General features: G+C 45.9%; 1 protein-coding gene across 2 annotated transcripts in view; it reads left to right on the top strand.

Annotated features, from left to right (window-relative positions):
* Limd1 (LIM domain containing 1) overlaps window positions 1–19,346 on the top strand; it is a 54,553-nt gene that overhangs the window by 14,187 nt on the left and 21,020 nt on the right. For both annotated transcript variants that reach the window (XM_075964028.1, XM_075964029.1), the window contains exon 3: window positions 10,840–10,941. In XM_075964028.1, coding sequence (XP_075820143.1) covers window positions 10,840–10,941 — 102 coding nt within the window. The remainder of the gene's footprint in view (window positions 1–10,839; window positions 10,942–19,346) is intronic.

Genomic DNA, 19,346 nt, shown 5'->3' with positions numbered 1-19,346 from the left:
GTTCCTAGCATCTACATTAAGTGGCTATAACTTCCTGTAGCTCCAGCTCCAGGGGATCCCAGAACATCCTTTTCTGGCTGCAGGGCACCTACACACACACATCATTATACCCACATTAATAATTAATAAATTTTTAAATCAGTTTTTCTCAACCTGTGGCTTGCAACCTCTTTGGTGTTGAATGACCCTTGCACAGGGGTCACAGATCAGATATCCTGCATATAAAATATTCACATTATGATTCATAGCAGTAGCAAAAGTACAGTTATGAAGTGGCAACCAAGATAATTTTGTGGTTGGGGGTCACCACAACATGAGGAACTGTATTAAAGGTTCACAGCATTAGGAAAGTTTGAGAATCACTGCTTTAGACAAAGAGACAGGTAGACAAAGGAGAGTGCACACTCCCAAACTGGCTGGCAGTTTCTTGAGAGAGAACCACACCCAGGTGTCTTTATGAAGGCTGTGTGTATGGCCTTGAGGCTCAGATTGTTCAAAGTATCTAATTACAACCAGTTTAGAGATTAAGCAAAGCTTAACGTGTGAGTAAAGTTTAAAAAAAATAAAATTATATGAACTGACTTACTTAAAGAGTTTCCTTTATAGGGCCAACAAGATAGCTCAGTGGGTATAAATGTTTGTTAATCTCTGAGACCCACGTGACAGAAGGAGAAAACCGTCTTCTGCAAGTTGGCCTCTGGACAACATGCCACATAACATAAATAAATGTGAAAAGATAATTTCCTTTATAAATGAAATTGAAAGGTGGCTTTATGAAGTACTAAATTTAAGGATGAGAGAAGAGTGCTAACACAGCTGAACAGGGCAACAAACATTCTGACCCGAAGTGAGAATAGTTCGTGCATTGTTTTTAACGTCCTTGTTTGAGATGTCCTTAGGAACGCATGCCCCATCTCTGTAGGGATCTTGAACACACCATGCCAGACACATAGGCAGATGCATCTGTCTTTCCACAAAGTGCAAATAACTAATAATGAACCCATAAGCTCTGTCAGTTTTGTTTGTTACAATGTGTCAAGTGTCCTGCTCACCCTCCATAACTGGCACTGGCAAACAGAGTCTTTCATGCCTTGTTTGTTTGTCTTGGTTTTTGGTTTTTCGAAACAAAGTTTCTCTGTGCAGTGCTGGCAGTCCTGGAACCCACTCAGAAGACCACACTGGCTTCGAACTTACAAAGATCTACCTACCTTGGCCTGCAGTGTGTGAGTGCTGGGATTAAAGGCGTGTGGCACCAGCTCTTTCATTCCTTTTTTAAATTAAATTAATATTTTTTAAATTACTAATATTAACTCTCAGATCACACACTTCAGGTAGTAATTCTCTCTTTCCCTCTCCCTCCCCTCATCTTCCTTTCCCTTGTGTGTGGGGGCACTGATGGCAGGTATGTGTGAGGGTCAGAAGACAACTTGAGGAGTTGGTTCTCTTCTTCCACCTTTTTGTGGATTCTGGGGATGGAGCTCAGGTCGTCCTGCTTCCATTATTAGATTTCAAGTCTTCACATGCTGCACCATGTCGCCAGCCCTTTGACAGGTTTTGTTTTTGTTTCGTTATCTTTTTCAACTATGTACACAGATACTCGTGCATGTGTATACTTGTGTGTGTGTACCTGTGTGTGGAGTGTGTGTGTTTCAGTGCTGGAATGCCAAGCTAGACAATCACTCTGTACCCCAACAAGCTACATCCTCAGCTCCTACTTGTGTGTTTTCAAATGCCTTTAGCACAGTAATCCTATATCAGAGGGACCTGTTTGAAGGAACCTACGAAAGAAGGAATGAGGTGATTTTTTTGTTTGTTTGTTTGTTTCCTAGTCACTTGTTGGAAAAGCCATTTCCATCTGGTTTCTGATTTCCTGGTTCACTTTTTTTTTTCAGGGATAGCCTGATCCTAATTTTATGCAAGTAACCATGGATTCAGATTTAGAGTGTCTGACCCTCCCCCTCACAACAGTGATGCTCCCAAGGGGTGGCCAGGACCAGCTTTCATTGTTAGTAAGAGTCCCCCGTCCAGCCAGCAGCCTTTCTAAAAGCTCTGACCAATAAGTAGTTGTATTGCCTTGAGACCCTTGTCCCTTCCTCCTGGGACGTTTGTGCCTGGGAACCCATCTCTGTTTCCAGTTTTTTTCCTGGACAGGGTTGCTGCTCCAGGCGCTTCTGAAAGATGGCTTGACATGTCTGTGCACTGTGTACGGCTCATTTGCTCTGCTGTCTTTAAGCCAGGCGGTCTTAGTAAGCAGTATTTCCCTAAGGAAAAATGCTTGAATGATTTGCCCTCTATTCTAACCTAGGTTGCATAAAAACCGATCTTAAAGTCTCATAATCATGGGGGCTGGGTAAATGGCTCGGTGATTAAAGTGCTTGCCCCACAGGCAAGTGTAAGGATTGGAGTTTGGTTCTGCAGAATTCATATAAATCCCGAGTAGGAGTGGTGGTCTGCCTCTAATTCTAGCTTTGGAAGGTGTAGAGGGATCCCCAGAGCAAGACTAGCCATATCGGTAGCCTCTGGGTTTGATGAGACTTTATCCCAATGAGTAAGGGGGAAGAGAAATGCAGGATGATTCCAGTGTCAGCCTTGGACCTCCCATGCTTTGCACAGAAACTGGTCCAGCGGGGTCTAAGCAGCAGGACTCTTTGCTCTAAGAAGAAACTTAGGGAGAGACCCATGTTATTTGATTTTATTAACAACGTTATTTATTATTTTATTATTGATTAACAATGTTAATGTGTCCTCAGATTTGCATCCATGAATCTTCTTCTGTCCCTATAGTTTTTTTTTAATTGTTGTTGTTATTGTTTTTGAGACAGGGTTTCCCTGTGTAGCCATGGTGTAGCTGTCCTGGAACTCACTCTGTGGATCAGGCTGGCTTCCAACACACAGAGATCCGCCTGCCTCTGCCTCCAAAACGATGGGATTAAAGGTGTGCGCCACCACTGTCCAGCAGTCTTTGTAATTTTTTAAAGGTTTATTTTATTTTAAGTTATGTGTGTGTGTGCATGTATGCATGTGTGCACATGCACGTTGAAGGGACTCTAACTAGCTTTAATGTGGCAAGCGTGGCTCTGGCAGGCCTTGCCCTTCTCCCCCATTCCCTCTGCCTTGCCTAAAACTGTTAGATTACATTCCTAAAACTACCCACCAAGGTCTGTTCCCTTATTTGACCACTTCCTCCTCCTGAGGCTGACTATCCAAGTATTAATGGTCCAGCTATTCAAGTATTAATACAGCAATCAAAACCACCCTTTGGTTCACCTAATTAACATGTTCAATCAAAGTATACCACGGCATCCTGGTATCCTGGCCTATTCTAACACAGACTGCCCCTTTTTCTCTTAAAAATTACACCTAAAAAGTCATTTGCTGGTGTGGTTTTTTTGCCCGAGTCAGGAAGTAGCCACTTTAACTTTTCTTCCCTGCTTAATAAAGGATCTCTCTGTGAAAACAGGTGTTTCGGTATGGTTTGTGCATAGTCTGCGGGTCCAGGAGGGTGCCCTGCTGTGCAAGGTAGGGGTGGGGTCTCCTTCATGCATGTGAGTGCAGATGCCTGAGGAATTCAATGGGTCCCCTTGGCACAGGAGCTACAGGCAGTTGTGAGCTTCCAGATGCGGGTGCTGGGACTGGAACTCTGGTCCTCTGCAAGAGCAGTGTATGCTCTTCACCTCTGAGCTCCCTCTCCAGCCTTGTTATGATTCTGTGAGCATCTTGTGTGTCTTTCCTCCTCAGGAAGAAGTCAGTGAAGTTATTGGGTCACATAGAGTGTGAGTTTAAAAGAAAACAATGTATCAAATTGCCCTCTAGAAATGTTATTTACCTTTTTTGCTCCCTTGAAAGCCTGTGTGCAGAAGTTGGAGGGCTTGCCTGGCTGTGAGGGGGCTTAGTGGAAGAAGCAAGGTGGAATGTCTTAAAGCCGTTTTCCTTTGAGTGGGAGAACTTTGAGACCGGTACCTGGAGAGCAAGGACAAGTTCACAGTGATTGAGAAGTTGCCCTCCGAACTTCCTTTCCCACTGTGAAGTGAGGCCTCTGCTGGGTTTGAGGCCATGTGTTTGGTGGCAGCTGAAGAAAGCAGGCTGGTGCAATGGCTGTAGCCCCAAGTGGCCTTAAGTACTTCCTTTGTGGGTTAATGATGGCCTCACCAATTGACTCAGGGACTGCAGAGTGCTTGGGAGAGGGCAGAAGCAGGGACACCCATAGAAGCAGGTGATGCTATGTTGTGTTGCCTGGATATTCGGAGGATCGGCTGATAAACTTTGATTTTGACTCTCTGGGGGTGATATTGGACATCATTGACACTTTGCCTGAACCGCTGACATTGAGAGGAGGTGATATACTTGTCGTGTTAGGTAGACACCCAGTGCCAGCTGCCTCTGAGGTATTTCATGACCGTAAGTACGGTGGGAAGGAGGGCCAGCCTTGATCCAATGGTGTGGCCCATTTCTGGAACCTGTTGACATCCAGAACTTGCAGAGCTGCCCAGGACTGCAGGCGACAGCTTTTAGCTGAGAAAAAGCTTTGTGAAAATCCATTCTCGGATTTGTATCCTCTTCTGGCATTCTTATGTCTCATCTGTATTAGTCAATATTCTATTGCTGTGAGAGACGCCATGACCGCAGCAACTCTTATAGAAGAGAGTGTTTAATCGGTGCTGGCTTAATAGTTCAGAGGTTTAGTCACGGCGGGAAGCATGGCGGCATACAAGCAGACATGGTGCCCGAGAGTAGGTGAGAGTTCAGTGCTCAGATCAGCAGGCAGCAGGAAGAGACAAAGAGCCACCGGCCCTGGCTTGGGCATCTGAAACCCCAAAGCCCACCCCAAGTGACACACTTCCTCCAACGAGGTCACACTATTCCAACAAGGCCATACCTCCTTGTACCTGTCAGATAGAACCAGTCCCTAATGACCAGACATTCAGATGTAGTAATGTAGTAATCTAGAGACTGTTCCTGTTCAGACCACCACACCATCCTTGACTGGGTGCCCTGACCTCACATTGTCCCTTTGAGCACACGATAGGGTTCATGGCTGTGTGACATCCAGCGGTAGGAGCAGGGAGTTGCCCTTCCTCATTGACCAGGAAGCCAAGGTGTGACAAACCAGTGAGCTAGACTGAGGGCACCTGCAGGTTTTTGTTTTGGTTTGTTTTGGTTTGGCTTAAGCTTGCTTCTTTTGAGGATGGTCTCACTATACAGCCAGCCCAGCTTGGCCACGAGTTCAAGACCTTAGCTTCTCCTGATGACATCATCTTATTTAAAGCCTTTCCATCACAAGTTGCCATCCAACTTGGACCTGATGTGGGCCATGGGAACTTTTAGGATCTATTTAAGACAGTGGTCCATTTTACTGTGTTATTGACTTTCAGCTACTCTTCCTGGAGCTGCTGCAGGGGCCGAGACACTATCCTACTATAAGCCATATCTATAAATTTTGTCAGTTATGACTTTAAGAAGTATTTGTTTATTTTACTCTATGTATTTGTGCTTGAGTATTTGTATGTGTACCACATGTATATAGGAGTCCAAGGAGGTCAGAAGAGCGGTTAGATCCCTTGGAACTGGAGTTACAGATGGTTGTGAGCTGCCATGTGGGTGCTGGGAACCAAACCCAGGTCCTCTGCAAGAGCAGTAAATGCTCTTAAGTGCTGAGCGATCTTTCCAGCCTGTTAAGTATTTTTGAGGATCCACTAATACTTTCTTATTTCCAGAAAAATTTCTACACATGTAAGCAATCTGGGAAGCATTGCTGTGTATGAAGAGCGTTAGGCCCCTGGGACCTGTGTATCTCAAAGCTGTTGTATTAGTTCCTTTTCCTGTTGCCATGACAACATGCCTGACAGAAGCAGTTTAAGGAAGGAGGGCTTATTTCAGCTCAGTTTGAGGGTACAGTTTATCATGGTGGAGACGTCACAGCCGTAGGAACTTGAGGCAGCTGTTCACATCGCGTCCACCCTCAGGAAGCAGAGGTGAGGGTGCTTAGCTCCCTTTCTCCTTTTCATTCATCTGGGACTCCAGCATACAGGATGATGCTGTCTACAGTTAGCATGAATCTTCTTAGCTTGATTTACCTATTCTTCCCCTACAGCCATGTCCAGATGTTTGTCCCCTGGGGGATTCTAAGTCTTGTCACATTGACAATATTAATCATCATAACCACTAACGTGGAACCCAAACATGCCATCAGCAATTATAACAACAGTGATCGCCAAATATCAGGTTTCCTTAATGGGAGAACTTGAGTCGAGAGGCTCCCTGGGAGGCCTGTGACATTGCTTTAGCCTCTCAAAAGACATTATGGTATAACAAATCCAAGTGCTAGTGGTCCTTTCGCTTGGCACTCAGTTTTTGTTCATCATGTGGAAACTTCTGACCACTAGCTGCCCAAGGCCCTGGCCATCAACTGTGGCCTCTCACATAAGAGGTGCATGCAGGGTGACACAGGATAGGTCCCTGTTTTGCAGAGTTCAGTGAGTGGATTACCCCAGCAGGCCTAGGCCTCCCCAGTCTGTGACAGGTTGTGTAGTCTCCTAGGGAAGCCTCATCCTCTGGAGTCTTCTTAGCTAAACGACACATTCTATTACCAAGATCCTAGAAGAAAATAAACCAAAATGATGAATGGCATATTAATGTCCACTGGCTGAACTAATGCTCTTTCAACAACTTATTCAGTGCTCAAACTCCTAGATGGCCCCATGAAGCAGGGGCCTGAAGACAGATTTTATTCAGGGTCTGATCTAAGAGCCCTCTTTACAGCTAGCTTGGCTTGTCTGAGAGTATTTACAGCTTTACTCTGGCAGGGAGGGACCTGGTAAATCTGGTCAGTTTCAGGCACTTCCCAAAGCTATTTTGAGTTGTTTATCTCCCTAATTACAGAGCTTCCTTACAGGATGGTATGTTTCAATCGTGGAGGAAACCCACACAGCAATCTTTTCTTATCTCTTACTTCCTCAGCCCTTATGAGCACTGTACAGTGAACCAGAAAAGTCACAGATGTTGAGTGAGCCTGGTTTTGGAGCTTTTTGCTTCATCTTTGAACTTCAGTTCTTTGTTTGTCAAATGGTGATTGTATTGGGGTGTCAGGTTATTATTAAATATATACTTAACACTATGTTTAAATAGTGTATTTAATACTAATATTAAAAATAGTGCAGAGGTTGGCACATGTTTAGTGGATTCTCATTCAGAGGCTGGAGCACCAGAGACTGGATTGATCTTTGGCTTAAAACAACCCAAAATTTAGAAAAGAAAATAAATCGATAAATCATAGGAACCAAAGGTTTTCAAGAGACTCAGGCACAACAGTAGTTGCTAGAGAAATGCAGCTGGAAGCCACAATGAGGTTCCACCCTGCACCTGTTAGAATGAATACATTAAAAGTTATCTACACCAAGTATCGCCGAGTGTGTGGAGAAACTAAGTCTCCCGAAATGCTGGTGGGATGATCTCCCTTCTTCAGGAGACAGTTGGCCAGGGATTGAGGATGTGGTTCTGTTGATAGAGTGCTTGCCTAGCATGCTGGAATTCCCGAGAGGCCCTGCGTTCCATCCCTAGCACACATAAATATGTAATCGCAGTATGTGGAACAGTGGAAACAGGAAGTGCAGGCATTCAAAGTCATTCTTGGGTACACGTATATATAGTCTGAGGCTTGCCTGGGCTATGTGAGACCCCGTTTCTCGTCTTGCTTTTTGTTTTTTACATCAGCTGTGCGGCCTGGCCGGTCTACTTCTAGGGCTTCACTCCAGTGAAAAAGAAGTCTGGGTCTAGGTCTGTACAGAAACTCATGCCTAAATGTGGACAGCAGCAGTGTGGGAAAGCCCCCAAGGGGGGACATAGCTCCATGACTGGACGAGAGGGCAAGTGCAGTGTAGTCTGCCCCACGCCTGGATGGCCTGTGGTCTGCCCCACGCCTGGATACTGCATGGCAGCAGATAGGAGCAAACAGGAGCTATCGACATCCACCAGGACAAGAGTAAATCCCAAAATACTTATGCAGTGACAGAAACCAGATAAAGAGGTACCGTCCAGGTGTCATTTATATAAACTCTTGACACAAACTAATCTGTGATGATAGTAACCAGACCCATGGTTGCCTGTGGAAGGGAGCGCGAGAGTGGATTACATAAGGGGAGGACAGGACTCATTGGGATGGCAGGTGTGCTGGCTTTCTTCATTTTGCTGATGCTGTATCAGTGTCAACATGTATCAGATCACACTTTAAATGCAGACAGTTAGACTGACAGCATTTACCACTAAAGTCCTGTGACCTGAAGATCTAACCCTAAGGAAAGCAGAGCACAGACTCCCAAAGTTCTTCTCTGACCTCTCTATGTGTACCATGCTATGTACGTGCACACACACGCACGCACGCGCACGCATGCGCACACACACACACAAGTGATGTAAAAAATGTGGACAGTTTACTGAATAGCACACTTCACAAAAACTATGCAGGACAGTTATGGTTCATACCTGTGACCCTAACACTCAGGAGGCTGAGACAGAATAGTTGATAAGAGTTTGGGGTCAGCCAGGCTATAGAGAGATTTTTCTCAAAGAACAGAAAGAAATACATTAGTAAATTAGTCAGTGTCTCAGTTTGGAGACCGGACTAAGGGAGGCTAGTTTGCAGGGAAAGCATCCACCTTCCCCTCTCGTCCCCTAAAAGCGTGTGTCTTACTCACCTTCCTGTTGACTCAGTGATAGCTGTCGACACTTCCCTTCATTTTGGGGGTTTGTGCATCTCCGGTGGCCTCAGATTGAGTAAGTCAGAGGAATGTCAACAGCTTGCTCTTTTTCTCTTCTCTTGAGCTCCAGCACGGGCCAATTAGTAAGCCCCAAACAGGACCTCAGGTAAGGTGGGGCCCTTTGCCCACTGTGGGAGAATAGTTTCCCTCAGGGTAGGCTGAATCAGTCCCTTTTGTCCTCATCCCATTGCAGCTTCTGGAAAGTCTGTCTCCAAGAGAGAGAAGTGTTTATAGCTGAAACAATGCTGTCCAGATTACTGAGCAAAAGGACAGGTCACATTGCTACACTGCAGAAGGGTGCGTTTTTATGGAAAGGGCCTTGTGGTTGAGGTTTTGAGCAGAGATGACTTTTGGGGTGGGCGTGGGGCAGCAAGGCAAAATGAGAGGTGATCCAGGCTGGCACTGGGAGGGCAGGGGCATGGTTCTTAGGTCTGAATCCTGAGCAGGACAGATGATCAAGGTGAGGAAGGAGCCGTGTCTCTTCATGAGATGCCCACATGCATATCGTGAGTAGCTACACAGAGATAAGATGGGCTCAGATTCCATATTTCAAACCTACTAGCAGGGTGACCTTTCTAGAAACCGGCTTGTGGGGAGGAGATAGTAGGGCCTGTTTTATGAAGGTCTGTATGATAGGCACATGATTTCCAGGGTGTGAATCACAATTTGCGTGTTCTTTTCCTCTATCTTTTCTCTCCAGGAGGAACTTTACTATCCATTTATCTCTCATTATCCACACCACATATCTGTCCTACTGATGTGTCTTTGTATGGTATATTCCCTACTCCACGAGCAACAGTTTGAACATGTAGTTTCCTTCCTTGCTTTGTGTCTGTGCTTGGCAGTCCACATGGTGAGGAACGATGCTTGCCGCTCAAAGAAATGAGGTCAGGACCTGAGAGGTGGAGGCGTCTGGAGGCAGTAGGTAGCGGGCCTCCGATGAGGAAGAATTAGAGGAGAACATTTCTGGGCAGGGTACAGAGAGTCGGGAAATCCTGCTGTCTGGCTCGTCCTGGGAGGCTGGTGGGCATGAGGGTCCCCTTGGAGATGCCATCCAATGAGTAAGATTTGACAGCTCTGGCCTTCCCCCCACCCCCCAGAGTTTTAATGAGACAGGTTCACTTCTTGGGTCTAGGCTGGCAGATGTAGGTAATGTGTGATACCTGTGTATATGTAATGTTTCCTCTTTGCCTGAGGGGTTGGTATGGGGGACATTTTATAAAGAATGTAGTAGCTTAGACTTTCTTGGTAGTAATTGGTTTGTTAACTTAAAATAGGAACTCTGGCTGGGCATAGTAACACAAATCTTTTATCCCAGCATGTGTACAGCAGAGACAGGTAGATTTCTGTGAGTTCAAGGCCAGCCTCATCTACATAGTGAGTTCCAGGACGTCCAGGGCTATATAGAGAGACTTTACCTCAATCAGTCAATCAGTCAGTCAGTCAGTCAGTCATGGTGCCCTAGAGTAGTTGAGAGTTTAGTGCTCAGATCAGCAGGCAGGAGGAAGAGACAAAGAGTCAATCAATCAATCAAAATAGGGACTCTGATACAATCCAATAAGTTGGTTATCTGCCAAGTGCTGGCAGATCTCTGAAACACATACATATAATTCACATAAAATTAAAACTTCAGTCAGTTATGCTGACACATACTTGTAATCCCAGTACTCTGGAGGCTGAGGTCGGAGGATTGCTATGAGTTTGAGGTCACTGTAGGTTATATAGTGAATTCCAGGCCAGGTTGAACTACAGAGTAAGATCCTGTCTCAGTATACTTAAACATATTCCAAACACTTTTGAGATTAGATTTAGTCATTTATTTTTACTGAGCTATGTTATAGTCATGGTTTGGTTAGAATTTGGTTTTTTGAATAGTCGGAGCCTTTGAAAGTTCTGGACAGGTGTGGGGATGGTGTGTGTGTTTGTGAAGGGTGTTGATGGTGGCTGTTTCCTGCACTTGTAAGGACTGAGCACTGAGAAATCCATGGATGTGGTATTGTGGAAGGTATTCTGCTTTATTCCTTGGCTTTTTCATGACTCAAATCCCAGTTTTCTCCTGACTTGGTGTTTTCTTCTTACCTCATAGGAGCCTGCGTGAAATGCGGCAAAGGCGTGTTTGGAGCTGGCCAGGCCTGTCAGGCCATGGGGGACCTCTACCATGACGCGTGTTTCACCTGTGCAGCCTGCAGTAAGTGTGCAGCCGTGGGGGTGGGGAGAGGTGAGACTGTAGGGATGGAACCCAGAGCTTCCTGCACCCCAGGCAGTAGAGTCACACTCCACCTGGACAGAATCCTTAGAACAAGGATTCTCAACCTCTGACACAAGGCTAATGAAGCAAGGTGACTTACCTCTAAGTATTTAAGATGGTGATGGTAAGCTGGGTGGTTTCAGACTAGTCCTAATAACATTAGGTTTGTAATGTACAGTGGAGACCTCAGGAAGAGATGCTCAGTGCCTTGTCAGTTATCACCCCTAGGGGGTCACCCAGCTCACAGACACCTACCCAGGTCACTGCACCTACTGTGTCCCTCCGCTTTGATTTGAAGAACATTGCTTGAGCATGAGCTGTGATTGTGCCTACATCACACGGACACACGGGGGCCTTCGATACACCCGAGGCCATCACTGTGTCCAGTGTTTGTAAGAGCAGACACTGACTGCGTTGAGCTGGCGGCATCTGGTCACTGTGGAGTCTGCCAGCAGGGTGTTCGCACATCTGACTGAGTCGTGGATTATATTTGATTCTGGCGTCTGCTGAGGATTAAAGGAGGTTTTTGTTAAAGCAGTTCCCCCCTCTTTCTCTCTCCCCTTTCCCCATCTTTCCTTTCTGCTCTGAGAGTCGTTTCTTAGCCTGGGCCCTGGTGGTGCACAGAATTCCTTTAATCCCGGCCCTCAGCACTTGGGTTGGGGACATGGGGGTGGATCTCAGTTCAGCCAACCTGGTCTACACAGAGAGAGAGAGAGAGAGAGAGAGAGAGAGAGAGAGAGAGAGAGAGAGAGAGATACTTAAGACATGTGGGCTTCCTAAGAGAGTCACTCCTAGAACACTGACTGCCCTCTTTCTCTCCTTCCCCCACCTCATATGTATGTGTGTGTACATGTGTATAATGAACTTATAGTTAAGTTACTTTGCTCAAAGGATATAATTTATAAGGCTTAAAGATGCGGTTTAAACCTAAAGCACCGATTCAGTGCCTCATTATTTGTCTCATCATTGTTGTAACAAAACACTTGACGAGGCAGCCTCTCAGGAGGAAAGGCTTATTTGGGCGTGAAGTCGGAGAGTATTGTCCATAATAGGTCAGCTGGTCACATTGCTTCTATACCCAGGAAGCAGAGAGAAGACATGGGTAAGAAGCTCTGTTTGTTCAGTCCCCAGCACACGGAATGCTGCTCTTCACACTGTGTCTCCCCACCTCAGTTAACCTGATCTAGGAACTCCCTCACTGATGCGCTAAGAGGTTTGCATCCCAGGTGATTCTACATCTTGTCAAATTGATAACCAAAAATAATCATTATAAATACTGTGTGTTTCATTTCAGAAGCTTCTGGGGTGAGGTGGGTCAGGGCGAAGGCCAGGTGGGCCTGCTTACCACTGCTTGACCTGGCAGACTTCCCTCAGGTTCCCGGGCTAATGCTGGTTAAGACACACTAGCCTGCCACTATACCGACAGTCCCCAAGATTTCTAACCCTCACTCTTCCATTCCACTGCAGTTTCTCCTAAAACATGCTTGCAAGCTCAAGGTCTGTGCATTTATCATTGTTTAGTTTTTAGGGGAAAATTCGGAAAACCTGAGATGGATCAGCAATTCTGCATGTCCTGAGTTGTCAGGTCTCTGACTCTCCCTTCCTTCTTTGTCTCTGGGCTCTGTTGCACTCTGAGATGGGGCAGGCAATCTCCTGTGTTTCTAGAGTCATGGGATCTCTCAGTCTCCAGGCTGTCTTGTGTCTGAGGTTGAGCATGTGACTGCTAGACAACAATGTGAGCTGTGTCTGCTAGAGATGCAGATATTACTTACTGCTGTGGAGACTGACCGGTTTTGCATCTACTAAGCGACTTTTTTCCTTCAGCACGCCTGATGTCCATGATATACATGGTGTTTGCATTCTCACAGTAGCATATACCAGTGCGCTCATTAGTTGAATTATTATTTGACCTGTGACTGTTGTTTGTCTATATGGACATTGTCACCGAGTCTCTTTAAAATTTATTTTTAAGGGGCTGAGGATATAGTTCAGTTGGTAGAGTTCTTGCCTAGCATGTATTGAAGTCCTGGGTTCAAGTCCCAGTACCACAAAAATTAGGTGTGATGCGAACACCTATAATCAGTCCTATCAGGCAGATCAAGAGTTCAAGGTCATCCTTAGCTATATAGTGAGTTCAGGGATAACCTGGGCAGCACGTTCAAAAGAAAAATTATCTTTGGTCTTTGGCTTTTCCAAGTGTTTTTCTTTTATTTTTGAAATTATAATATAATCATTTTATTACCTTTACTTTTTACAGTTTATATTTATTTACATTATTTCTCCCTTCCCTTTCCTCTCCCCAAACCCTTTCATATACCCCTCCTTGCAATCTTTCAAATTCATGGCTTCTGTTTTTCATTAAATGCTGTTACATATGCCTGCCAGTGTGGGTGTGTATTCCTACGGTATTTAGTTTGTATAATGTTACTTCTATTTCGTATTTTTGTTTTTAGGACTGACCGTTTGCTGTTGAGTGACCAATTGGTGTGCTCTTCCCTGAGAAAACTAATAACCGTTTCTTAATATTTGCTCTGTTTACCAGAGAAAAGAAACATACCAAGTAGAGATTTTCCCTCCCCTTTCTTCCCTTTTTTTTTCTTTTTCTTAATCTCAGGCAGTTACTGTTTGAACTAGGAAAGGACTATGGGGGTCTGCTGTAACAAAGCCACCATGGACCAAGTGGCTGCGTTGACTGCTCACAGTGGAGACTGGGAAGCCAAGGTCAGGCACCGGCATATTTGGTTTGGTGGGACCTGCTTCCTGGTTCACAGATGGCCTTCCTGGAGTCCTCACAGAAGAGGGATGAAAGCTCTCAGAAGGAGATTCTCTGAGTCATCCCAGAGCTCTGGCCTCCTTCACAAGGTTTCATCTCCCAATGCCTGTCTCCTAGTATGAGCACCTTGGAGATTTGCATATAATAGGGGAACACAGACATCCAGCCATTTTTACCTGTGGCCATTTGAATAGCATCTATTCCTTAGTGGACTTTTTAGACTGCCTCAAATGGTGGCACATAGACAGACACTTGTGGACGTAGGTGAACCCGGGCTCTTTTTAAGTTTTGAATATAACTTACATTGTATTCTGCCTTGGGTGTCTTTCTCCTCCAAAATTCAAGTTGACGTGCAATGGCCAGAGTTATTGTTGACAGCATTCAGAGGTGAGGGCCTTTGGGTAGTGATTAGGCTTTGTTGGGCTTATGAGGATGGAGCTCCCCAAATGCTTTATAAGAAGAGGACAGATCTCTGTCATTCTGAAATGCCTTGTACTACCTTTACTTTGTACTATCTCTAAATCCCCTTTAGCAAGAAAACCTTCTTTAAGTGTAGCCTTTCCAATTGGCTGTGAACTGTGAACCGAATAAACTTTTTTCTTTATAAATTATCCACTCTGGGGAATTTAGTTATAGCATAGAAAACAGACTAAGACAAAATGACAACTTAAAAGAGTATGGCCACGTTGCCTCCTTGCTGGGTCCTTGTCCCAGCATTAAAGGAGGAGTCAGATGACCACAGTGCTAGTTGGAAGACCCTGCACAGCAATCTTGTGGTCAGGGAGCCACAGTGCGCACGCTCTATTCTGAGCATTGGTCAGAAGGTCTCGTATCTTCGTAGAAATGAGAGGCTGTCAGCAGGCTCCCTCTTGCCCACTCTGTGTTTGGGGAGCTACACACAAGGCATTCCACCAAGACTCAGGCAGACCTTTGCCTTTCTAGGACTGAGCGCCATGGCCGATCCTCATGCACAAACTTGCACATTCACCCACCTCTTGATGAATTACTGTGTTTAGTTCATTTTTAGATCTGAGAACCACATGGTAACTAACTACAGAGAACAATTTAAAGACAGAAGATGCCTGCTGCTTTAGCCTTATAGTGCATCTGTCTTCACTTGGGTGTTTCCCTTCCAATTTTTATCCACATTTGCACATTTTTCAGAGTTGTGACCAAAATATACCCATAGTGCATCCTCTTTTTATTTAGCAGCTGCAATTGTACTCACGTGGTAATCCACTTAGTCACACCACAGCCTTACGGCATTTAGCTCCTTTTGGCGTATGAGTTATTGCGTTTTTTCCCCTCACTGAGCTGTTTCCTTGGAGTTCCTTCCCAGAAGTCGGCATTCAGGGAGTGGACATGTGAGCATCTGCGTGGGTTGTTCAAGTTCTGTTGTTTCTTGATGAGCTCCTTAGCCCTTGAGGGTTCGGTTGCCATGGAGATATGTACCGCAGTTTTACTTCTCTTTCCTCATGCCCTACCCGCCCATGGTTGCTGTGGCCCTAACAGGAGGCTCTTGGGAAGCTGTTGGTTCACGAAAGTGAGAGTGTTCTAGGCAGTGCTGGCTCACACTATCTAGAAACTTGGCTAGTGGGGTGCTAGCACTCATCTGTGGTAGTGGTGGGCTTGGGTGAGAAGACAGGAGTGTGCTGACTTGTGGGGATCATGTGGATCCCCTTTAGCAGTTTCTGCAATAGGCTACAAAGGGGGAATGTGGGCAAGGCCTTATATGATCACCCCAGCCAGTTAGGGTCAGAAAAAGTAAGTTGTTGTTGTTGCCAGGGTTGGAGTGTATGTGCATGTTTGTGTGGTAGATGTCCACCTTGATTTTTTTCTCCTTCTACATTTATTTTGTGTGGGTGAGTGGGTGGGGCTGCACATACCACAGCACACTTGTAGAATAACGTGTAGGAGTTGGTTCTCCTTTTTCACCATGTGACTTCTGGAGATCAGACTTGAGTCATCAAGCTTAGTGGCCAGCATAGTTTAACCACTAAACTGAGCTTTTTCAGTGGTCCATCCATCTTGTCTTTTGAGACAAGATTTCTCATTAGCCTTCAATTAGGTTAGGCTGCTGGCCAGTGAGTCCCCTGGATTGTCTGTCCCCAAATCCCTGGTATTGGGGTTATAGCACTCTACAGTGCCTGATTTTTATTTATTTATTTATTTGTTTGTTTGTTTGTTTTTTAATGTGAATTTGGAGATCAGACTCAGGTCTTAATGTTGACACAGCAAGAACCTTCCCAAATGAATCATCTCCCGAGTCCAAGAAGGTTCTTGTTATCCATTTTCTTTTCCTTACAAATTCTCAAACGGCCCCTCTGGGACCCTTTTCCTTGACTTTTTAAGTGCTTGCCAACACAGCTTTGGAAACACTCACATATTCTGAGTTTGTGGAGGTTGAACCAACAAATTTGTGGCAAGCCCATAAGCCTCACAGGAGGCCCTTCCTGTAACATTCCTAGGTAATTCCAAGCTGTCACTTCTAGCTTACCTTGGGTGGGATGCCTCACCAAATCCTTGTCATAGGCCAGGGAGTTCTGCTCTTGCCCTCATTTTACAGCCCAGCCTGGCTTGTTAATTATGTCATCCCAGACAGCTTGATCGTCTCTTCATCCAGAACCCTGTGGATCCTCAACCCTTCTTCCTCCCTCCTGAGCTCAGCTCCCTTTGCTGAGAGAATATACCAACCAAAGGAGGAGGCTGGCACTGGGTAACCATTGTGCCTTGACTTTCTGGTCAAGCCATTGATTCAGTCAGACAACAGGCTTGGTGTGCAGCCCCTCTGAAGGGGGTGAGGAAAGTGGCCTAGACTAGAGCTAAGGCAGTGGTCCTCAGGAATGAGAAGCTCTTCCTGTAGGAGACAGAAGGACGCAGGTCTGGTCTTTGTGGCCTTTGAGTCCCCACTTGTCCCAGCATTCTTCACTGTGTTCAGCACTTACGTGTGAGCTGAGTGAGTCAGACAGATTTTAGAGCACTGAAGGTCAAGAATGTGAGAAGGGGAGAGTAGGCAGGCAGGGTGAGGAAGCGGTGAGTGAGGGCTGGGCAGGAGACACAAGATGGGCGACCAGGACCTGGTGTGTTTTCAGGGTCCCCGTGTTCATCTCAGGGGCACAGATGAGGCTAGGACCAGCCATGGTTCTCTAGGCTAGACTTGGATGACCCAGAGACCGTGAAGTCCTTAACTGTGAGAGATGATCCTGTTCTTCATGCTTGCTACGTGTAATTTAGTCTGGGGGCTTCGGAAATACATCCAGAAGTTGCTTTGGTGAAACCTCTACTTGCTGCTGTGTCTCCGTTTTAAGAACCTCCTATTAAACAGTTGTGTGGAAATAGTCATCTTTTCCCTGTCGGCTCAGACCAGAGGTGGCACCTTGTGTGCCCCCGTGTGTCCCCTGCCTCTTTGACTTTAAGGGGAGTCTCTCATGCCTCAGATATCACGTCAGGTCCTGGAGTTCCACTCTTGGGTGTCCTTGGCTCTCTCAGTTGTCCAAGTGTCCTTCCCCTCTCGGTGTCTGAGATGTCCTCTTAAATATTTGTTCTTCCTCTGGCTCTTTTCCTTTTCCCTTTCCTGGCACCTTCATTGACATCTCTGCACCTGCTCGTGGGGATATCTGTCTCCTTAGTGCTGTTGTAACGTGTGTCGCCGTGAAGTCCTCACCCCATCGTGCCTGTCTGCTGCCTCCCAGCCATACTCATTTCATACAAGGGGATGTGGGGCCTCAGCGTGAGCGAGGAGTTGGGAAATGCTCAAGTTTAGGTGGCCCACAGCTCATGTTGTTACTACTTACTGCATTTGTGGTCCTGACCTCCTCTGTGAGTGGCTTACAGCCTCAAGGAGCCTGTTATAACACAGGCTTCCTGGCTCCCCTGCAGAGATGATTCTTGACACATGCCCAAAGGCTCACATCCATGGTCAGCATCCCGAGGGCTCACCTCAGGCTCCTAGTAACTTGGTCTGTGTCCACGGAGTTGGCCTTACTTATCGTCTATCTTGTAGACTTCCAGCCCTCCGGCTCCTCCTCCACTGCAGACCTGCACTGTTCACAGCAGCAGCCATTAGCCACTTGTGGCTTCAGAGCCCCTGAAATGAGGCTAAGGTGACCGAGGCACTGAATCTTTCATCTAACTCAAACTGTAACATGCAGTCAGTGGCTACTGTATTGAAGAGTGCATGTTAAAACCTCCGTTTTTTGCACCTTTTAAAATCAGAGTTCATTTGTTAATGAGAAATTATCATTGAAGTTTATTATCATATTTTATGTTTTCTACATCACAAATTTAGTATAGTTACATTGTAAAAAAGAAAAATGCACATGGAAGCAGACTCCATGTAGCTCAGTACCAGGAATAGACAGAAAACACCTGTACTTGTGGGGACGTTGTTTTTCCCCTGTGAAAATCCTGATATGTGCTCGCTTTTATACCCATTTTTTTTTTCACTTAGAAGGATGCCTGACATCCTGACTCTTACTTCACCATCCTCAGAGCCTCCTGCTGCATTAGATCCTGTCAACCTGATGACTCAAAACCAGCACAGCCTTGTGGCCAGTTAGAAACTAGAGGGGAAGAGATCTTCCTGTGTAGTCCAGGAAGGGGCGGGGCTCAGCATCCAGGAACCGGCTAGGCTTTCAGGGCACTGAGCAGCCCTGGCAAATGCAGAGCCCATAGGAGTGGCCAGAGCAAGGCCACTCCACACCACAACACTCCCTGCAGTGGCCACTGCCCAGCCCTGTACCACTGGACACTGAGAAGGGATTAGAGACATGGAACCTATGGACAAAGAAGAAAATAGTGGCGGGTCTGATTATTTTCCTTCAGTAGGTTTCATTTGCAGAAGCGGAAAGTCACTAAGGGACCTGACCTTGGTAACTTATGGCAGTGACCTAACAGGAGCTGGCACTGTGCTGGGCTTTCTCTCTGCCAGCTTTCCTAGTTTTGTCATTTCCAGTTGCTAGAGAAAGAGCTAGCATCTCTTTCTTGGAAAAAGACAAGGACAAAGGCAAGACAACTCCAGGCAAGGGGTTTCCACCTTTCTGCCCTAGATCTTGGCTTACCAGGGCCAGGGGAGACTGTGAAGTGCAAGTGAGACCTGCTTATCTGAGCTTAATCAATACGGTTGATTGGCCAGGCATCATGGCTCACACCTGTTATCCCAGCGATCAGAAGGCTTAGGCAGGAAGATTGAGGGTTCCAGGCTAGCTGAGCTAGAGTAACTTGCTGTCTCCAACAGTAGCAACAACTTACTTTGTTATTAGCAGTATGCTTAAGAACTCAGCTATTCTGGGAAAAGCTGTTTGAAGCAGATCATCTGAGTTTTGTGCTGACACAATGCTCTCCTTACAGTTGACTGTAAGTCCTTGGAATGTCCATGTTTGAGACAAGTCTTTCTCTTAGCCCAGGCTGAGCTTGAATTGAATTTGCTGTGTAAGGTTGTGGCAATCCTTCTCTCTCAGCCTCCTGGATGCTGGGATTATAGGTGTGGACCACCACACTTGTCTTGGAACTGAGTTGTTTTAAAATTTATTCATGTATTTCTCTCTCTCTCTCTCTCTCTCTCTCTCTCTCT

This window comes from Microtus pennsylvanicus, chromosome 3 (assembly GCF_037038515.1).
Source record: "Microtus pennsylvanicus isolate mMicPen1 chromosome 3, mMicPen1.hap1, whole genome shotgun sequence".
In the NCBI taxonomy this organism is placed as follows: domain Eukaryota; kingdom Metazoa; phylum Chordata; class Mammalia; order Rodentia; family Cricetidae; genus Microtus; species Microtus pennsylvanicus.
The sequence above is the reverse complement of the archived record's forward strand: the minus strand, read 5'-3'. Positions and strand labels throughout refer to the sequence as shown.